This window comes from Heptranchias perlo, chromosome 13 (assembly GCF_035084215.1).
Source record: "Heptranchias perlo isolate sHepPer1 chromosome 13, sHepPer1.hap1, whole genome shotgun sequence".
NCBI classification, from domain to species: Eukaryota; Metazoa; Chordata; class Chondrichthyes; order Hexanchiformes; family Hexanchidae; genus Heptranchias; species Heptranchias perlo.
Genome location: NC_090337.1, coordinates 9,759,028 through 9,774,848, shown reverse-complemented (window position 1 = coordinate 9,774,848; position 15,821 = coordinate 9,759,028). Strand labels below are relative to the sequence as shown.

At 45.4% G+C, this 15,821-nt stretch overlaps 1 protein-coding gene across 11 annotated transcripts in view; it reads left to right on the top strand.

The window, feature by feature from the left end:
• The window catches only part of LOC137330999 (uncharacterized), a 149,228-nt gene that overhangs the window by 96,951 nt on the left and 36,456 nt on the right, over positions 1–15,821 (top strand). For 3 of the 11 annotated variants that reach the window (XM_067994577.1, XM_067994588.1, XM_067994584.1), the window contains exon 1: positions 15,678–15,816. The exons of 7 other annotated variants lie outside the window; for them this stretch is intronic. In XM_067994577.1, coding sequence (XP_067850678.1) covers positions 15,698–15,816 — 119 coding nt within the window. In that variant the 5' untranslated portion in view covers positions 15,678–15,697. Of the gene's footprint in view, positions 1–14,047; positions 14,125–15,677; positions 15,817–15,821 lie in introns of those variants that run through there. One more of the 11 variants, XM_067994591.1, reaches the window with a different exon arrangement.

Sequence of the window (15,821 nt, the reverse complement as noted above, 5' to 3'; positions counted from 1 at the left end):
TTAGATGTATTCAAGAAGGAGATAGATATATTTCTTAATGCTAAAGGGATCAAGGGATATGGGGAAAAAGTGGGAACAGGGTACTGAGTTAGACGATCAGCCATGATCATTTTGAATGGCAGAGCAGGCCTGAAGGGCCGAATGGCCTACTCCTGCTCCTATTTTCTATGTTTCTATGTTTTCTTCTCCTTTCCTGTGTCACTTTTACTGGGGAAAAGTTCCATGGGCAGCAATGCTCCACCATAACTAACCTAGTTGACCATGCTTCACCTGTGAGCCCTAGATAGTGAGCATAGCTAACTGTGGGAGCTGTCACAGTGGTACGCAATCCTGTTCTCACCCGGAATCCACACAGATGTATTTCCAATTATAGGTTGTTTTAGCAATGAGGAAGAGGAACTAGGCCCTGTTTTTGTTTTCCTCGCCCAGGATCAATGAAGGCAATTATAACAAACTTATATTCCCTTGAGTACAGAAAATTAAAGGGTGATCTAATTGAGGTGTTCAATTCGATGATTAAAGGGTTCGATAGGGTGCATAGAGAGAAATGATTTCCCCTGGTAGGTGGAGTCTAAAACAAGGGGGCATAACCTTAAAATTACAGCTAGGCCCGTTCAGGGGTGATGTCAGGAAGCACTTCTTCACACAAAGGGGAGTGGAAATCTGGAACTCTCTCCCCCCAAAAAGCTGTTGAGGCTGGGGGTCAATTGAAAATTTCAAAACTGAGATTGATAGATTTTTTTTTTGGTAAGGGTATTAAGGGTGACGGAACCAAGGCATGTCGATGAACTTCAGATCCAGATCAGCCATGATCTAATTGAATGGCGGAACAAGCTCGAGGGGCTGAATGGCCTACTTCTGTTCCTATGTTCCTATTCCTATAATCCAGTGTTTTTTTTTAGACAAGTTAGCTGGCTCAGTCCTAATTCACACAGCATATTTACCCACTCAGCCATTTCTGGTGATGAGGGAGGACATGGAGACAACAATGTATGATTGAAATTTGATGGAACAGCCCAAATCAGTTGGCCAATCCGTAAGGCTTTCCTTAACCTATCCCTACTATTATAGTTTCCGACTGTGGCCTGCTTGGTGAACTCAGTGTGACCTCACATCACTAGTGTTTAACAGCAAGTAAATTAAATGTCCCAAGCAGCCAGCTGGAGTTGCACACCAGAAAGATGTGTATGACAATCGATAAATCCAGAAGGTCCTTCGGTTATAATAATGGCAATAGGAAATCCCCTGCCAGATCATGGACGGACTTTTCCTGTGGACTACACATTGGGCCAAATCTGGCTGCAGTGGGGCATCTTGTGGCCGTTAGTTCGACTTTTTACTGCACCCTTCAGCTTGGAAACAAAAGCACATAAGGGGCTCGATTTTTGGACGTCCGAGCCGGCGGGTTCGTTGTGGGTGGGGGGGGGCTCCAAAAATCGGGGATTCCCGGGGCGGGTCCGGAGCCCGGCTCCAACCCACCTACTTCCGGGTTCCCCAGTGACGCGCTGACATGCGCCACAGCCCCCGCATGCGGGACTCCCGCCGGCAATTAAAGCCAGTGGGATCCCACTTAAGGCAATTAGTCTGATAGTTCAGGTCGTTAGCAGACCTGATTTGTAGGATATTTTAGGAGGGGTGGGATTTTCATCTCAACTGAGCGTGCTTCCCCTACTGGGGGAAGCACTCCCAGTTGATATGGACGGGTTGCAGCCATCAGCCTGTGGCAGCTGCAAAGGTCTATTTGACAGGTGGTGGGGGAGACCCTCACTCATTGCAGGAGGCTACTCTGTCACTTTGGACAAAGTTTGGCCTCCACCACCCTCCTCCTAACAATAAAATTCACCAACTTGGAACCTCAACCTTGGTGTCCAGACACATGTAGCTACTTTGCGGACCCTCTCAAACGTACATCTTCCGGATGGGGGCCGCCGTAGCTGCAGTCATGACCTCCTCGGAGGACGAACAGCATCACCAGCCTTGCCGGCCACGCCGTCCACCTCTGACACGTGGAGCTCCACAACACAGTGCTGTGACACATCCACCTGCACAGCAGGAGGGAGGGCAACTCGCCACAGGGTCTACAGACTGAGGCTCAGCTTCCTGGACCTCTCTGAGCAGCAGTGCACACGGAGGCTCAGAGTCACTCGACATGTAGTCATGGACATCTGCAGCCTCCTTCATGCCGAGCTGCTCCCGGCTGGCCCGAGCACCATCTTCTTACCTGTCACTCTCAAAGTCACCACTGCCCTCAACAACTTCTCCTCCCCATCCTTCCAGGGTGCCACCAGGGACATCGCTGACGTCTCTCAGTTGTCTGCACAAAAGAGCCCTGCAAATACACCTACACCCACTCTGCAGTGACACAATGGGTGGCATCAGTTGTGGGTCTTCATGGTGATCCTCAGGAAAGGGCATTATTGCACAAACCAGACAAGATTCGCAAAGACATGGCAGTAGTGGTGACAATATAATATGTGATGTGAGTTGATCAGAAATCAAATATAGGTAAACACCATGACAAACCCTCAAACATCCTTGTGCATCTCCTTCATGCTCACGACACGTTTGCCTTACGCTGCCTACTGCACATATGTGATGCATGCCCTGTGGCTGCAGCACAGATAGTGGCAGGTTGAGTGAGGCTGACCGTGAAAGAGATGCATGAGAGGGTGAGTATGAGATAGAGCCATGAGATTGTATGAGGATTGGGTTGAGTGGTAGTGGTGGGATGAGTACCGGCGAGGTGAGTAAGTGCAGGTAAGATGAGGACGAGTTTTGAGTGGGTGTGAGGAGTGATGTGATAGAGTAGTGTTGGCAGTGCAGAAGGAGATGTGGGGTGGGGGCGGTGATGTGGCAGACGGAGTGTAGGGGAATGAGTAAGTGTACACACTTCGGCTGACCTACTTAGGTCATTGAAGCGCCTCCTGCACTGTATGCAGGTGCACGATATGTTGGTGGTGCTAGTGACCTCCTCTGCCACCTTGAGCCAGGCCTTCGTGGTGGCAGAGGCAGGTCACTTCCTCCAGTCCGTCGGGGAGAAGATCTCTGTCCTCCACCTCCTCCTCACCCCATCCAGTAGGACCTGGAGTGAGGCATCATTAAACCTGAGGGCAGCCTTCCCCCTGGGCTACTCCATGCTGTAATTTTGGCTCCTTTCTGCAGCATCTGTCAGTGGAGGACTGCCCCTTTAAATAGGGCTCCTCCAGCTGACAGCCTATGATGCGGGTGCACAGTCCGCCCGCTGAGCAGCTTTCCAGCGCAAAACCCAGAAGCCAAGGTAAGTGCCTTCAATTAGGCTGCAATCACGTGCGGAGCACCCCGAATTCACTGGGTGCGTTACCCACACGTCCAGTCGACCCCCCGCTGCCAACCCACCTCCCTCCTAATATCGAGCCCAAGAAATATGAGCAGGCGTAGGCCATACGGCCCATCGAGTCTGCTCCGCCATTCAATAAGATCATGGCTGATCTTCGACCTCAACTCCACTTTCATGCCCGATCCCCATATCCCTCGATTCCCTTAGTGTTCAAAAATCTATCGAACTCAGTCTTGAATGTACTCAATGGCTGAGCATCCACAGCCCTCTGGGGTAGAGAATTCCAAAGTTCCAAAAACATTTTTGCCCTGTAAGTTGCAGGAAGTGTGAGCTAATAGAGCAACAGGGCATCTAGGACCTGAGTGAACAACGGGACCAACTGTCTATCTACTCAATCAATGAGATTTAAGGGATTGAGAAAGATGCAGAGCAAAGATGGAGAAGGAAATAGGATGAATTACGGTCAAATCAGGTACAGAAAGAGAAATAAAGAGAGGGAAAGAAAGACTGGATTAAGAGAGAGAGAAAAGCAAGAAAAAAAATTTAAAAACGTAAAATTTAAAATCTCTAAGAATTGACCAACTGCAGGAATGAGACTCGACAGTTAAAATTGTGCCCCCTCATGGGCCGGAGAGGTTGTTTGTCATTGCATTAACAATTATCACGTCGTTAATAGGGTACTCATGCTGTTAAGTACGAGCCCTAACTTTCTGTGGCGAGTTTAATGGGCAATTAAATTGCAAATCCAGCAAGTTCTTAAAAATAATGAAGAAGTTGAGGGTGAGATGTCGTTTGTGCAACTCACAGTGTATCTCTTCACCCCCTGAACTTGCTGGCCGATTTGTGCATTAATAACTGTGTGCGTCATGAACTTGCCATTATTTAGACAGCAAGATCTGGCCTATTATTTTTGCATGTTCGTGTTTGATGCTTTACTGGTGTTTTTCCCCTTGCGTCCCTACATGTCCACCTGTGCAGCTGGATGAAAAAAAAAATCCCACAGCGCTATGCAAAGAGCAGACAGTTCTCCCGGTATTCTCGAGCAATATTGATAAAGTCGAGTGGCCATTCATCTCATTTCATTGAGGTTTGTGGGATTGTACTTCAAAAGTAATCCATTGGTTGTGAAGCACTTTGGGATCCTCTGACCTTCCATCCTCCGTAAACTTGAGCTCATCCAAAACTCTGCTGCCCGTATCCTAGCTCACACCAAGTCCTGTTCACCCATTGCTCGCTGACCCACATTGGCTCCCTGTCCGGCAAAGCCTCGATTATAAAATTCTCATCATTGTTTTCAAATCCCTCCGTGGTCTCGCCCCTCCCTATCTCTAGAACCTCCTCCAGCCCTACAACCCTCTGAGATCACTGCGCTCCTCCAATTCTGGCCTCTTACGCATCAACGATTTTCTTCACTCCACCATTGGCAGCCGTGCCTTTAGCTGCCTAGGCTCTAAGCTCTGGAGTTCCCTCCCTAAACCTCTCCGCCTCTCTACCTCTCTCTCCTCCTTTAAGATGCTCTTTAAAACCTACCTCTTTGACCAAGATTTGGGTCACCTGTCCCAATATCTCATTATGTGGCTTGGTGTCAAATTTTATTTGATAAAGGTCCTGTGAAGCGCCTTGGGACATTTTACTATGTTAAAGGTGCTATATAAATACATGTTGTTGTTGTTGTTGTTGTTGTTGTTATTGTGGTGGTGGTGGTGGTGGTGGTGGTGGTGATGGTCCGTAAATGGAGGTCCATTCTATCACGTGATCGTATGAACAAGGTAAGATCGATTGTTCCAAAGCTGCAGTTACAACTTTAAGTTTCTGACTGTGGACCTTGGCTCTTGCTTGATTTTGAGGGAAGATTCGTACAGATGACCAATACGATTAATTCACTGACCACTCAGCCTGCTCGTGGCATGAAACCATTGGGCCTCCTGGGTGTAACAAACACAGGAAAATAGGGTGGGGAGGAGTGCAGGTCCCTGATGGATCCTGCCCAATAATTCAAAAGGATGGAAAATTGGACTTGTTTCCTTACACCTGACCACCCGATTTTCTTGTATTTGCTTCACCCAGGTTATCCTATAGCCCCAAGCAGAGGAAACAGGAAGAGCTGCAGGGTCATGGGGACAAAGCAGGAAAATGGGACTGATTGGTTGGCTCTCTCAAGGAGCCGGCATAGATATGATGGGCTGAATGGCCTCCTTCGGTGCTGTACGATCCTATGATCTGGCCTATGGTCCCCAGGGGCAGCTATTACTATTTGCCAAAGCTCTCCTTTGGAGAAAAGTGGTCACCTGAGAGTGGCAGACTCTGTGCCATCAGAGGTGGGGCTATTCCTGCACCGGCATTGTAATGTCAATACAGTGTGAAATTATAGAATCATAGAATGATACACTCCCCTGCTCTTTCCCCAAAGCCCTGCAATCTTTTTTCCTTTTCGACTATTTATCCAATTCCCTTTTGAAAGTTATTATTTAATCTGCTTCCACCACCCTTTCAGGCAGTGAATTCCAGATCATAACAACTCGCTGAATAAAAAAAAGTTCTCCTCATCTCCCCCCTGATACTTTTGATAATTACATTAAATCTGTGTCCTCTGGTTACCGACCCTTCTGCTATTGGAAACAGTTCCTCCTTATTTACTCTATCAAGACCCTTCATGATTTTGAACAGCTCTATCAAATCTCCCCTTAACCTTCCCTGCTGTAAATTGAACATCTCCAGGTACTCCAGTCTCTCCACATAACTGAAGCCCCTCATCCCTGGTACCATTCTGGTAAATCTCCTTTGCACCCTCTCGAAGGCCTTGACATCCTTCCTAAAGTGTGGGGTGCCCAGAATTGGATACAATACTCCAGTTGAGGCCTAACCAGTGAATTATAAAGGTTCATCATAGTGTGGTACAGTACAGGAGGAGGCCAGTCAGCCCATCATGCCTGTGCCGGCTCTTTGAAGGATCTATCCAATTCGTCCCATTCCCCTGCTCTTTCCCCATAACCCTGCAATTTTTTTTCCCTTCAAGTATTTATCCAATTCCCTTTTGAAAGCTACCATTAAATCTGCTTTGACCACCCTTTCAGGCAGGGCATTTCAGATCATAACAACTGGATTAAAAAAATGTTCCCTCTGGCTCTTTTGCCAATCACCTTAAATCTGTGCCCTCTGGTTACCAACTTTTCTGCCACTGGAAACAGTTTCTCCTTATTTATGCTATCATCTCGATCAAACCTCCCCTTAATCTTCTCTGCCCTGAGGAGAAGAACCCCAGTTTCTCCAGTCTCTCCACATAACTGAAGCCCCTTCATCCCTGGTAACATTCTAGTAAATCTCTTCTGCACTCAATGCAAGGCCTTGACATCCTTCATAAAGTGTGGTGCCCAGAATTGGACACAATACACCAGCTGAGGCCTAACCATTGATTTATAAAGGTTCAGCATAACTTCACTTCAATCTGAGGACACTGTTTCTCTCTTTCATTCCCTTGGCAATGGCTGTGGCCAATGTGCACTGCAGTCTGGACGGATTAGATTCGACCACACATAGGGTAACCAAAGCCAGAGCTCCCTGGATGATGAAAGAGATAGAGAGTAAGATGATGCAGAAAAAGGGGGCGTATGACAGGTGTCAGGTTCATAATACAAGTGAGAACAAGGCTAAATATAGAAAGTACAGAGGAGAAATGAGAAAGGAAATAAGAGGGGCAAAGAGAGAGTATGAGAATAGACTGGTGGCTAACATAAAAGGGAATCCAAAAGTCTTCTATCGGCATATAAATAGTAAACGGGTAGTAAGAGGAGGGGTGGGGCCAATTAGGGACCAAAAAGGCGATCTATGCATGAAGGCAGTGGGCATGCTGGGGTACTAAGTGAATTCTTTGCATCTGTCTTTGCCAAGAAAGAAGATGCTGCCAAAGTTGCAGTGAAAGAGGAGATAGTAGAGATACCGGATGGGCTAAAAATTGATAAAGAGGAGGTACTAGAAAGGCTGGCTGTACTTAAAGTAGATAAGTCACCCAGTCCAGATGGGATGCATCCTAGGTTGCTGAGGGAAGTAAGGGTGGAAATTGCAGAGGTACTGGCCATAATCTTCCAATCATCCTTAGGTATGGGGGTGGTGCCAGAGGACCGGAGAATTGCAAATGTTGCATCCTTGTTCAAAAAGGGTGTACGGATAAACCCGGCAACAACAGGCCAGTCTGTTTAACCACAGTGGTGAGGAAGCTTTTAGAAACGATAATCCGGGACAAAATTAATAGTCAAATGGACAAGTATGGATTAATAAAGGAAACCAGCAAAGGCAAATTGTGCTTAACCAACTTGATTGAGTTTTTTGATGAGGTAACAGAGAGGGTTGATGAGGACAATGCAATTGATGTTGTGTAAATGGACTTCCAAAAGGTGTTTGATAAAGTGCCACATAATAGGCTTGTCAGCAAAATTGAAGCCCTTAGAATAAAAGTGGCAGTGGCAGTATGGATACAAAATTGGCTAAGTGACAGGAAACAGAGAGTAGTGGTGAACGGTTGTTTTTTGAACTGGAGGAAGGTGTACAGTGGTGTTCCCCAGGGGCCGGTACTAGGACCACTGCTTTTTTTGATATATATTAATAACTTGGACTTTGGTGTACAGGGAACAATTTCAAAATGTGCAGATGAAACAAAACTTGGAAGTGTAGTAAACAGTGAGGAGGATAGTGATAGACTTCAAGAGAACATAGACAGGCTGGTGGAATGGGCGGACACATGCCAGATGAAATTTAAGGCAGAGAAGTACGAAGTGATACATTTTGGCAGGAAGAACAAGGAGAGGCAATATAAACTAAAGGTTACAATTCTAAAGGGGGTGCAGGAACAGAGAAACCTGGGGGTATATGTGCGCAAATCTTTGATGGGAGCAGGGCAGGTTGAGAAAGCGGTTAAAAAAGCATACGGGATCCTGGGCTTTATAAATAGAGGCATAGAGTACAAAAGCAAAGAAATTATGATGAACCTTTATAAGACACTGGTTCGGCCACAACTGGAGTATTGTGACCAATTCTGGGCACCACACTTTAGGAAACATCTGAAGGCCTTAGAGAGGGTGCAGAGGAGATTTATTAGAATGGTTCCAGGGATGAGAGACTTTAGCTACATGGATAGACTGGAGAAGCTGGGGTTGTTGTCCTTAGAGAGTGAGGAGGACATAAAAAACCTGCAAGGGGATATAGACAGGCTGGGTGAGTGGGCGGAGATTTGGCAGATGCAATATAATATTGGAAAATGTGAGGTTATGCACTTTGGCAGGAAAAATCAGAGAGCAAGTTATTTTCTTAATGGCGAGAGACTGGAAAGTACTGCAGTACAAAGGGATCTGGGGGTCCTAGTGCAAGAAAATCAAAAAGTTGGTATGCAGGTGCAGCAGGTGATCAAGAAAGCCAACGGAATGTTGGCTTTTATTGCTAGGGGGATAGAATATAAAAACAAGGAGGTATTGCTGCAGTTATATAAGGTATTGGTGAGACCGCACCTGGAATACTGCATACAGTTTTGGTCTCCATACTTAAGAAAAGACATACTTGCTCTCGAGGCAGTACAAAGAAGGTTCACTCGGTTAATCCCGGGGATGAGGGGGCGGACATATGAGGAGAGGTTGAGTAGATTGGGACTCTACTCATTGGAGTTCAGAAGAATGAGAGGCGATCTTATTGAAACATATAAGATTGTGAAGGGTCTTGATCGGGTGGATGCAGTAAGGATGTTCCCAAAGATGGGTGAAACTAGAACTAGGGGGCATAATCTTAGAATAAGGGGCTGCTCTTTCAAAACTGAGATGAGGAGAAACTTCTTCACTCAGAGGGTGGTAGGTCTGTGGAATTTGCTGCCCCAGGAAGCTGTGGAAGCTACATCATTAGATAAATTTAAAACAGAAATAGACAGTTTCCTAGAAGTAAAGGGAATTAGGGGTTATGGGGAGCGGGCAGGAAATTGGACATGAAGCTGAGTTCGGATCGGTCAATGCCCTGTGGGTGGCGGAGAGGGCCCAGGGGCTATGTGGCCGGGTCCTGCTCCGACTTCTTGTGTTCTTTAGATTTGTGGTTGGGATCAGATCAGCCATGATCTTATTGAATGGCGGAGCAGGCTCGAGGGGCCGATTGGCCTACTCCTGCTCCAATTTCTTATGTTCTTATGTTCTTATGTTCTTAGAGTAGAGAAGGTCAAGAGGAGATTTGATAGAAATGTTCAAAATCGTGATGGGTTTAGATAAAGTAAATAAAAAGAAACTGTTCCCATTGGCGGAATGGTCGAGAACCGAAGGACACAGATTTAAGGTGATTGGCAAAAGAACCAAAGGCGACATGTGGAAAAACTTTTTTATGCAGCGAGTAGTTATGATCTGCCTGAAAGGGTGGTGGAAGCAGGTTCAATCGTGGCTTTCAAAAAGGAATTGGATAAATACTTGAAGGCAAAAAATTTGCAGGGCCACGGGGAAAGAGCAAGGGAATGGGACTAACTGGATTGCTCTTACAAAGAGACGGCACGGGCTCGAAGGGCTGAATGGCCTCCTTCTGTGCTGTAACAATTCTATGATTCTATGATTCTACATCACCTCCCACGTTTAATTTTATCTTAACGCCTTAATTTATGTTAGTTTCCACTTAATACACTTAACTTTGCATGCTGCATCTTGTAGTTGAGTTCAGTAGGTCAGAAGAGACAGTTCCTTCCTTGTTCTGTGTGTAGGAGTTTTTTCTTTGTATGTGAAAATAAGGGAATTCCTGTATGAGGAACTGTGTAATAGCTTTTCAGAGTTGTCTATGATTATTTTGGCCTCAAGGTTAGAAAAAAAGAACCTATAATCCGTCTATATAAGCATCTAAGAGTAGACTATAAGTCAGGAGAAGTAATGCACAACAACAACAACAACAACAACAACAACTTGTATTTACATAGGGCCTTCAATGTAGCAAAACGTCCCAAGGTGCTTCACAGGAGCGTCACCAAACAAAATTTGACACTGAGCCACATAAGGAGTTACAGAGTACAGTGCTCTGTTCAGGCCACACCTTGACTCTGTTTACGGTAGCATAGTGGTTATGTTACTGGCCTGGTAATCCAGACCGCATTAATCTAAATTCCACTTCGGCAGTATGAGAATTTGAGTTCAGGTTTTTTTTTAGAAAATCTGGATATAAAAAGCTGGGATCAGTATCATGAAGCTGTTGTAAAATCTGAACTGGTTCACTAATGTCCTTTAGGGAAGGAAAACTGCCATCTTTACCTGGTCTGGGCCTATATGTGACTCCAGTCCCACACCAACGTGACTGACTCTTAACTGCCCTCTGAAGTGGCCTAGCAATTCCATTCAGTTGTATCAAAACCACTACCAGTGGTTCAAGAAGAAGGCCTACCACCACCTTCACAAGGGCAACTAGTGACGGGCAATAAATACCGGCCTTGCCAGCGACGCCAACTTCCTGAGAATGAAAAAATAAACTGTACTGTGTCCAGTTCCAGACACCAAAGCACAAGGGGGACATTCAAGCATTGGAGGCAATGCACGAGGTGAATCCTTAGTGTCAAAGGTCTGCGTTATGAGGAATGACTGGAGAAACTTGAGCTTTTCAGCCTTGAGAGGAGGTGCCTTATCTTACAGCGATATATAAGATAGTAAAATGTATGAAAAAGGTAAATCTGGAAAATTACCTTAAATTCAATTACGAGAGTAAGATGAGAGGACACAGGTTCATATCTGCAGACGAAAATGACGGACGGGGAAAGACCAGCTTGCCTGCCCCACACTCGTGATGGTGGGAGCATCCTGACTGGACACTTCCTACCCCCCCCAGTAACCAAGTAATCTCCTGGGAGAGGCAAAAATAACAGAAAAAGAAATCCAGGGCCAAAAAGGGGAAAAAAAATCTGGAAAATTCCTCTGCGACCACCCCCCACCCCCACCCCCCCCCCCAACCACCCTAGATGATTGAACCCAGTCCAGGAGATCACATTGACCATACGTACTTTAACTGCTAATCCACTTACCTTCTATATGATGCGATCTCTGCCCCAGTCAAGAGCTGGTCCAACTCCCTCTTGAAGGCAGAGAGTCAGCAAACACCTCACCAGCCAGCAACACATTCCAGAGTCTCACTACTCTCTGGGCAAAGAAGCATCACCTGACATCCAATCTATTCCTACTCTTCCATAGTTTAAATGCAAGTTAAGGGGCAAATTTGGAACTGATATCAGGAAGCTCTTCTTCAGACCAAGAGTTACCCTCTAATTAGAGTAGTGGAGGGGAAAACCCCAAAATCACTCACGAAACAATTGTACGCTTTACTGGGAGGAATTTAGGATCTGGATGGATGGACTAAGATGGTCAGAACGGCTGTCCTCATCAGTAAATATCTTGTGAACTGGCTCTTGAATAACTCGAAGGGGTGAATTTTCACTTTTATCTCCGGGGGGAGGGGGAGGGGGAGAATGGATAGTCGCATGTCGGACGTCCATTTCACACCCTGCCCTAATTTTCGTTTCCATTGATGTAAAAGTGAAAATTCACCCTAAGGCTTTACAAGGTCACAAGATACGTAAGGATGAGTTTAGGCCATTAGGGGCATTTTGAGCTCTTCCTTCCAGAGAAAATCTACTGTTCCCCCACTCCTGATCACAGCATTCAAATGTTTCTTAAAGTCTCCTTTACGTTACACCAGTACCCTGCTAGTGCTGATGGCTCCTGATACGTGGGCCACTTGCATTCAGCGGCTGCACCAAAGTATACTTAGCAGATTCATTGAGGTTAAAGGCCTTTCTTTTTACTGGGTCTTTTTGGCCACTGGCCTTACTCAATCTGGCAAATTTGCTCTGTTGCTGCCAACGGCTGCGTGAGACCCTCACAATCGAGAACCAGGACCGCCAGTGCAAAGTAAACGTGATTTAAATGAGTCCAGGGCTTCCATCTCGAATACCCTAGTCCATTCCATGTGTTGATCACTCTTTACATGGAAAAGAACTTCCTGACATCAGTTCTAAATTTTCCTTTCACATATGTGAATTGTGTTCCCTTATCCCACTGGTATGATTCAGCTTGAAATATTGTTCCAGATTTCTATTCCATTTACTATCGTACATACTGAAAGGGTGGTGGAAGCAGATTGAGTAGCAACTTTGGAAAGGGAATTGGATATATACTGGAAAAGGAAAAATTTGCAGGGCTATGAGGAAAAGGACTAATTGGCAGCTCTTTTAAAGAGCCAGTACAGGCACGATGGGCCGAATGGCCTCCTTCTGCACTGTGTGATTCTATGATTCTCTATGATACTCCCATAATGTCACTTCTCAGGTATTCCCTTTTGAGGCTCTCCAGTCTTTTGTTATTGTTCAGTCCTCTGATGCTGGGGATCAACGTCAGGGATCTTCTCTGTGCCACTTCCTGGGTTTGAAAGTTCCCCTGAAATCAAGGAGGCGCCGCATTTGAAGTACTTCCATAGCGAGGCGCCAGGAGTGGGGACTTTCCCTCGGAGCACTGCGCTGGCGCGGCAGATAACTCCCTCGGTATCGACCTGCTTTTTTCTTCTCCCAGGTTGCTGGGCCGCTTTGCCAGATTTTCATGCTTCCATTTCTATCTGCCTTATCCCCTCACCTTCTTTAGCTGGTCACATGTTCTCTGTGCCCTTGTCATTGTCTTTCATTTCTTAGATTTCGCTCATTTTGCCTCCTATTGTCTCATGTTAAAATCACTTCGCAACATAGGAATTGCTGGACGAAATAATGATGTGGAGATGCCGGTGATGGACTGGGGTTAACAATTGTAAACAATTTTACAACACCAAGTTATAGTCCAACGATTTTATTTTTAATCCCACAAGCTTTCGGGGGCTTTCCCCTTCCTCAGGCAGTTTTCCACACTGCCTGAGGAAGGGGAAAGCCCCCGAAAGCTTGTGGGATTAAAAATAAAATCGTTGGACTATAACTTGGTGTTGTAAAATTGTTTACAATTGGACGAAATAAGACCAAGGGTCCATCTAGTTCGCCTTCTACTATCCTGGTAGTTGCATAATACAATGATAATGGACTTGTTGACGAATCAATCCCCATCAATTAGTCTACAACAGACCCAGACTTGAGGCAAGAATATTCAGATAGGACCTCTGCTATTTAACCATCTTCTGCTTTCCACTGAAACACTTCCACAGGTCATTGTATATGCTTTTTTTTCTGGTTTTGTATGCATTTTACCCCCGTCCCCTAGTTCCCTTCCTTTGTTAAATGCTGTTCGTCTGTAATACCTTCCAGTTCTGGCAAAGGGTTCACCCCTGATGCGCTAACTCGTCATTCTCTCCAAGAATGCTGAGTATTTCCAGTTTTTCTTCCAGATTCCCAGCATTTGGGGTAATTTTCCTTTATACCTTTTAAGGTAAGTTGGGTGGTTTATATCACCAATCCCAGCCGGCATCAAGGGAAGCATGGGCTTGCTGTCGACTGTAGATTTTAACCTGAAAAAGCACTTTTTCAGTTCTTTGTGAGTAAGTGTAAAACTAGTCATGCACGGAACTAATCGACCACGTACAAACCATTGGAAAACTCAGGTTTTATTTCCCCCCATTTAAGCCTCTATTGATTTTCAGAATAGAATAAATCCCTCCCGCTCCCAGGAAAAAAGAAATGCTGAATTGCACTATTGTGCAATTTATCCCTCTCTCATATATCAAGTGTACAACATAACCTTCGCATAAATTGAACTCATAGAGGCAATAGGGTAAAACTACTTATATCGACAGATCCTGCAGTGCTCTACAATGTGAAAAATATTCAGTGAATGGTCAGAATTGACGTACAGGTAATGAAATACTTCCTTCATTATTTATTCTTTGAGGCCTCTTAGAATTACTGTCACAATGAATGATTTTTATTTATGCTGTTGACATTTTGTTGTCTCAAACATGCAGTTTATATCAGCATATCTGTACATATTTGTTCTCTTATCGTTGTTCTTTTTTAAACACTTTTTTTTTAACGTGGTGAATTTTATGCCCATCAAGTTGAGGGAATGATCGCACTGGGGAATTAAACGATTATATATTTCAAGTACCCAGAGCCAATATCAAATACTCCCAGGTCAGGTGTAGTATAATTGAATGAAAAGCAAAGCTCCCTCTACTCAAGCCCCAACAATGGAGTACTGTGAACAGCTGTGGTCTCCATATTATAAAAAGGATTGGGTTTGATAGGGTCGACAGAAGATGTTTCCACCTGCGGGGGAGACCAGAAATGGGAGCCATAATTATAAGATAGTCACTAATAAATGCAATAGGGAATTCAGGAGAAACTTCTTTACCCAGAGAGTGGCTAGAATGTGGAATTCACTACCATAAGGAATAGCTGAGGCGACCAGCATAGATTATTTTAAGGGGAAGCTAGATAAATCCACGAGGGAGAAAGGAATAGAAGGATATGCTGATAGGGTGAGATGAAGTAGGGAAGGAGGAAGCTCGTGTGGAGCATAAACACCGGCATGGACCTGTTGGGCCGAATGGCCTGTTTCTGTGCTGTAAATTCTATGTGATTCTATGTAATGTGCCTCAGTCCCAATCTCAAAAGAGCATGTTTCCATTTCCCACAAACCAGCGCTCCTGCGGCCTCTCCAAGTGAGATTGTTATTAAGTGCCAAATTAGAGGGGTTCTGTGCTGTGGGCCCGTCCGCACTAGGAACTGGATTGATATCACTCAGACTCATTTCACTTTACACCCTTACAGACAGCAGAAATGGGGAGACTTTCATCCCATCAATCTGAGTTGGCTTTGAATGCAAGATCCCAGAGATAAAAGGCCAAAGAGCTAGTCGGTTAATATCAAAAAGAAAAAAGGAACTTGCATTTATATAGCGCCTTTCGTGACCTCAGGACATCCCAGAGTGCTTTACAGCCAATGAAGAACTTTTGAAGTGTAGTCACTGTTGTAATGTAGGAATCACGGCAGCCAATTTGCGCACAGCAAGGTCCCACAAAAATCTGTTTTTTAGTGATGTTGGTTCAGGGATAAATATTGGCCTAGGACACCGGGGAGAACTCCCCTGCTCTTCTTCAAAATCGTACCACGGGATCTTTTAAGTCCACCTGAGAGGGCAGACTAACGTCTCACCCGAAAGACCGTACCTCCAACACTGCAGCGCTCCCTCATCACTGCACTGCAGTGCCAGACTGGATTATGTGCACAAGCCTCTGGAGTATTACTGTAATAGTTAACACCGATAGAGTGGTTTCATGAATGCTGTATGGGGCTTTATTTTAGCATTGCCATGTAATGAGCTGGAAACCATCTGGCCCAGGGAGAGAGAGAGAGAGAGAGAGACACTTCCCAGGGGCTGTCGGCAGCCTCAACTTTCTGCACCAGGGTCTGCATGACGCGGATGAATGGGAAGTGCTCAGCACATTGCAATTCTACGCTTGGGCGAAGCAAGCATTCACCTTGAATCCACGAGCGGATGGTGTGAAAAGGGAACTGCGGCTCCGAGAGACAAGAAAATAAATAAGTAAG